The sequence below is a fragment of the Eucalyptus grandis genome, chromosome 2 (genome assembly GCF_016545825.1).
Source record: "Eucalyptus grandis isolate ANBG69807.140 chromosome 2, ASM1654582v1, whole genome shotgun sequence".
NCBI classification, from domain to species: Eukaryota; Viridiplantae; Streptophyta; class Magnoliopsida; order Myrtales; family Myrtaceae; genus Eucalyptus; species Eucalyptus grandis.
Genome location: NC_052613.1, coordinates 48,782,259 through 48,788,258, shown reverse-complemented (window position 1 = coordinate 48,788,258; position 6,000 = coordinate 48,782,259). Strand labels below are relative to the sequence as shown.

Sequence of the window (6,000 nt, the reverse complement as noted above, 5' to 3'; positions counted from 1 at the left end):
TTTAAAAACGCTAACATTAGGCAAGTACAAATTTGCAGGTTTAATATTCACAAAATCATCCAAAACAATATATCTTTTTCAAATTAACAGATTCTCATTGAATTTCATGATTACGCATCGTAATCCTTTGAAATAATCTTTTGAAGCATAGTTTCGTATCATTCTACAAGGATGATAACCCCGAAACAGTTGGTTCTTGGTGGGCGAGGGCAAGAACTAGAGTCGCCAAGGTACATAAAAGGCAATCTTTTGAAAGAGCCCGTTTTGTTTTCCTACAATTTGCATCTCTCATGCGCGGTGGTCGTGGGAAAGGCGTTGGGGGAGGGAGGGGGTTGGAGAAGGGAGAGAAAAAGCACGGCAAGACAGGAACAATTGCGAATCTTTTGAGTCAGCCACCATAGGAATATTGTCGATTCTCCACAATTATTTAATTATCTCACGGGAGAGAGAGATGTAGTAGCCTTGGAAATCTGGGTATTGAAGAACAGAACCAAGAACGAACAATTCGCGTTGAAGATATCAAATATTTTGCACAAAAATAGAAAGGCCTTTATAAATCTACAAATTCAAAACTATCAAGAAGACGATCTCCAATCAACCAACAAAAAAACCTAGAACTACAATTTGACCTACATAAGCTGAAACATAGATGAAACAGGAAAACAATCCACAACTACTTTAGAAATCAACGTTAGAGAGAGAATGATTATTTACCTTTGAAAATTCGTCGCTTTCGTAAAATTTTGATGAGAATCGAAGAGCTATTGAGGAGAAGGCTTCAACGTCGATACTTTGGAAACAGAGAGTTGTCTGTGGGTGAACGACGGAGAAAGAAAAAAAAGCGTAGGGTTTTATGTTTCGGATAAAAGAAATCCTATCCGACCTTATCCCATCCCCCTCGGATTTTTTTATCTGATCTATATCACTTATATATCCAACTTTATCCTATCCTAGACAGCTACTAAACACAGGATAGGATAAAACATATCCTATCCTGGTTTTTATCCGGTCGACCAAACGCAACCTTAGAGATTTAGATTGAGATATGTGAAGTTATCACGCTATCTCGCATTCTTTTCGCGGTCAAATTTTATATGATTTATTAACTCGTTGCAGCCTTGCAAGTCCATCGTATTTGCCCTTCTTCAATCATTTCTTCTTCCCTTTTTCGCCCTAATCACAATTTTGACGGCCAAAAGCTCTTTTTCGGGCTGATTATATTATTTGGAAAAGCTCAAAGTTGACTAAGTTTCATTCATTAAAGTAATCTGATAAAGGTACCTTTTAAACGCAAACTTCATCTCTTTAGGACAAGCTGATCAACTCGCATATTCTTTTTATTCCTTTTGGATCAAAATTTTGGAAAACTAATGCATTGGGGTCTTATGTAAAGCGATTAGAAAGGAGAGAGGGCTTTGAAGTAGGGTTTATATGATGGCTTTGTTAATTGTATTATAAGTTTTTAAATTGTGACTTCTTTGAAGTTGGACTTTATAAAAATTAGGTACAGAATATTCACGATATGCATGTGACATTATAAAAATTTAAATTTAGTTCACTGAGAAGATAATTTTTAGCGTGCAAGATAAATTTCCCAAGCTGTGTTTTGGGAGGTTTACCCTTAAGAAAATTGAAAAAGCAACAAGGATAAACTCACTGAACTAAATTCTCCATACTTCCAGAGACATAAGAGTATTCGAGTTATAAACCCACTGAGCTAATGCAAAATTGGCCTTATTGAGAAAATCGGCCCAAAAGGAAAAAGGATGAAGACGCGAACTTCAATTTGCGACAAATGATTTTAATTGGTGAGGCCGTTTTAGGGTTAGGATGAGTATTTTGGATTCTAAGACCAGGTGGACTAATGCAAACTTGGGCCATATTAAATTAAAAACCGAGGCAGTGAAGGCCAGAAACATCCACGAGCAAACATCCCCCTTGAAGACCTGAAACTGGTAACACCATTTTAGTGGTTATGTAATAAAGACGAGGAGGAGGAGGTAATAATTGTATATTATAAGCGGAAACAGTACTGATAAAAGGCAATAGAGCGGTTTTTCATTCGTGCGGTGCCATATAAGTTTTCAGCTAGGCTTACTTCATCAATATTCCTCTCGTATTTAGACATGGAATTGTGTAACTGAGATAGTGCTTTTATTCTTATTTTTACGGTTTAATAAAATATGTGGATAAAGTGAATTAGAAACCTTAATATTTTTATTGCCCTTAAAAATGCGATTGGGTCATGAACTTTCGTATCATAGTATAACGTCTTGAAACTTGCCAAAATTATGCAATCGAGTGTCTCATTTAGATCCGCTCATGTCATGTGAGTAAGAATCTGAGGCTACCATTTTAATTGTTCTCTCTCCTAAATGGTTGTGAGACACTAATGGTGCCCCCAAACACGTGAATACAACGTCGTTTCTGATTTCTCTCAAACAACATGGAAGGGAAGCGAAGCATTTGAGAGCATGAATGGCGGTCACTTGCTATTTTATGATTACAGACTTCTGGACAAAGGATTCAAGAGATCGAACGTCCTCAAACTGTTACTATTTGTTCTCTTAAGAATCCAATCCTGATGCTGTCTTGCACCAGAGTCTTTTGTTGCCCGGCCGGCATGGACAAACATGACGCGGCAACAACCGTGGTGTGACATTGGAGGCTAGGGCTGGACGTCGATTGAGATAGCGCGCAAAGAGTTAATGGATTGGAGAAGAATGCAAATTTGGAGGATATTCTGGGAATTGCTGATGTCGTTGCGATTGTTTTTAGGGCATGGACGAGGTGCGGACCTCATTCCCTCTGCCACTATATGCAGATAAGCAGCGAGCATGGTCATCCCCATGTTTGGACGTGCCTCCGTCAACATCAAAATCAATACCATTAAGCATTGCATCACCCTAAGATCAGTTGGTGACTTGTCTAGCGTCCTCAGCAAAATTCAATATTAGAGCTCAAACCGGTATACCATGAGACCTTGTTTTACATAAATATGTTGTGAATGAATTGCGTAATTGAAGTAAAATTATACGAAACAATTCACTTCATTGTCGAGATCTTTTGACACAATTGGACGTACGTATCTTGTGGAGCTCTTTCATTTTACATGAGGAATTTGTATATGGATAATCAAATTCAATCATGAACACCATAGAGGAGGAAGCGACCAGCAATGGGGTATTTCATAAAGTAAAAATTCACTTATAAGTAGAAGACCTCATGTCGGCAGTCCTTGACCATGGGTTTGAGGCCGCCCGACGTCACGACCTCCCCCGCCGAGTTGCAGAGGAGGAACGACAACATGGGAACTCGCTGACACGGTGGCGGCGGATCGCTGCCATGATTACATATGGGATAACGCTTAAAACTAAATCAACGTTTATTCATATTCCACTTCTTCTTGGCTCCATATAACCTGTTTCAGAGCTTTCGAAAACACGATAGGCTCGGGACCAAATCACTTGCAAGTAGCCGCCAGCACTTTCCTTGGCGGGAGCGATGGCCTGCGTCCATGGAGCAAGGCCATGTTGTCGAAGAAGAGGACGTCGCCCTTCTCCCACTTGAATTGGATGCTCTCCTCCTCGAGGATCTCGCCGCATCGCTTCACCACGTGGTCCGGGATCTCGGTCCCATCGGCCATCGTAGCCGAGCTGATCTCCTTCCCGTGCATCCCCACCACCGCGTTGTACCACATCCTCCTCCCTTTTCTCCCCTCGAACACCCTCGTGAGGGTTCGTGGGCAGATGATCGTCTTCAGTCCACCGTCGGGCAGCCATTCCACGTCCATTCCCGTGGCCTTAACCCTACAAAATGTTATGTACGATGGAATGAAATTTGCATTTTACCTCGCGAAATTTTTGTGCAAAGCAAAGTGGAAATTAGGTAAGTACCGTCGTTTTCATTGTGCTGTATAGTCAATTCATCTATAGATTGTGTAAAAATCCAAATTATGTCAAGAGGTGTCCGAATCGAAATATGAATGGCATCATTTTCAATTTATCTACTTTTTTCTGGGAATAAAAATGATATTTCCACACGTGAGCCTCAAATATTACATATTGCAAGCCAAACTTATATTTGCCCTAAGGGTTTGATTATAGACACAATTTATGTGAAACTTGATTTATACGGGCTTGCCAGAATTCATGATAATAATTGTTATGAAGTTCACTTTAGAAAGGAAAGTAAAAATTTTGGATTCAAATAGTCACATAAATTAAATTTTTACGTAGATTATGTATAGACTATCAAAATCCTCTACGAAAAAATTGTCAATTTTGTTATACTTCAATTGCATACTCGAGACTGAGCTATGATCTACGAAAATTAATTCTTGTCACGATGACGAATAGAACATGGAAATAATTGTGAACCTTATATACGAGTATACCATCTCTCAGCTTCGGCTGGGTCAAGGGTGCCGAAAGCATCCTGCCAGCCGCGGCCTATTATGGAGGAAGTGTTATTCGTGCTCGAGGCTGTGAAGGTGTACATCAGCCCCTTCTTCTCCATTTCCTCCACTTCCTTCGGGAACTCCTCTAGCATCCGCTCCGTCACCCGGAAGCTTGGCACAAATGGTGTCTCCCCGCCCTCCGGTGGCGGCACTTCGCAGAATAGTATCACCTTCTTGGGGTTTTCCTTGAACTGTTGCATCCACAGTAGTTCGATGTTCATTTTATAATTAGATCCAAGTAATGGTCGCCGCTCAAAAGGAGACGACCTAGTCTACTCTTCTACCGATAGAGATAGTGCGCTTTCTAAATCCACAGAGAACTAATCGATTTCATTTTAAAGAATATGCACTTGAATTATCGGGCATGATTGCTGCTCGGGATTTTTAATTAGTGTTTGATTGAACTGAATAATTTGTTCTCTAACAAATACGTGAGAAACTGACAAGGAGAAAATTGCCAAGAAAAATGACATATACTTCTATCAATCATTGTAGATGTAAGAAAAATTAAAAATCGGAACCTCCCATTTGAATCCCGAGGCATTCCATTCGCTTAGCTATATCACTCAACCATGAAAAGAACTCATTCGGATCGGTTCTCAGATTTCTTCTAAGAGAAAAAACAGATCAACTAGAGTCAGTGATGCGATGATTGAACCGGCTCATGATTTGATATGTACTTTGAAACTTCAAGATTAAAAAGTTCGTAGGCAAAAAGCGAGAAGATGCATGAACATGATAATCTCGCAAGTGATATCACGTTAAGGGAGCACGTAATGAAAGATGTTTTCACTGCGATGCATGTATTGACCTAGTCACTCACCAGAATCATCTCATGGTGGTAGAATAAGAACTCCGACAGCGGGCCCTCGTTCGCTGTCCAAACCCGCTTGTAGATGTTAGTCCTCGGCGCGGGCCCGAAGTAGCGCATGTCCTCCCACCCGCAAGCCTCGACGATCTCGTTGAAGTCCTCGGCGTTCTTCACGTCGAAGCCGCGGAGCAGAACTGCGCTGTTCTTGATGATCATCTGTTCGAACCATTCCGGGTTCTTCTTCAGAGTTGCGACAAGGGACTCGGTGTCAGCTTTGGCGGGCTCCGGCGGGAGTAGGACGAGGGGCATCACCTCGCCGTCGACCACCTTCTGGCCTTGGCACTCGCCGATCTTGAAGTCCTTGCCGGTGGAGGATTCCATTGCCGTAAAGATTTGGTATGCTATTGCACTCAAAATCTCTCTCTCTGTCTCTCTCTCTCGGGTTGAACTCCTTTGCTGGGTTGTGTTTTGATGGAGTTTGATACTGGGGCGGTGATGTATTTATACAGGCTAGTTTGCAATGTTTTTCGGACGAATTCAATTGCGAATTTTAAGTAATTATTAGCGGGCGTGGTTTATGACGATCGCGATGATGATCTGGAATCAAGAGAACGAATGGCACGACACGTCGAAGATTCTTGGATTCTTGGGGTCGTCGTCTTGCGAGGGAGCCGTAATCGTTTGGGGTTTAGCGGAGCCTCAGCTAATGAGCCAAGTGTTCGATTCTTGG

The 6,000-nt window shown here is 41.4% G+C and overlaps 1 protein-coding gene across 1 annotated transcript; it reads right to left on the bottom strand.

The window, feature by feature from the left end:
• Window positions 1-3,166: 3,166 nt before the first annotated feature.
• On the bottom strand, window positions 3,167-5,723 carry LOC104433311 (clavaminate synthase-like protein At3g21360). The gene is made up of 3 exons (XM_010046001.3): window positions 5,283-5,723; window positions 4,397-4,650; window positions 3,167-3,809 (listed from the first exon to the last, which is right to left on the bottom strand). The coding sequence occupies exons 1-3, from the start codon at window positions 5,649-5,651 to the stop codon at window positions 3,464-3,466; spliced, it is 969 nt and encodes a 322-aa protein (XP_010044303.2). The 5' UTR covers window positions 5,652-5,723; the 3' UTR covers window positions 3,167-3,463.
• Between the last annotated feature and the right edge of the window lie 277 nt (window positions 5,724-6,000).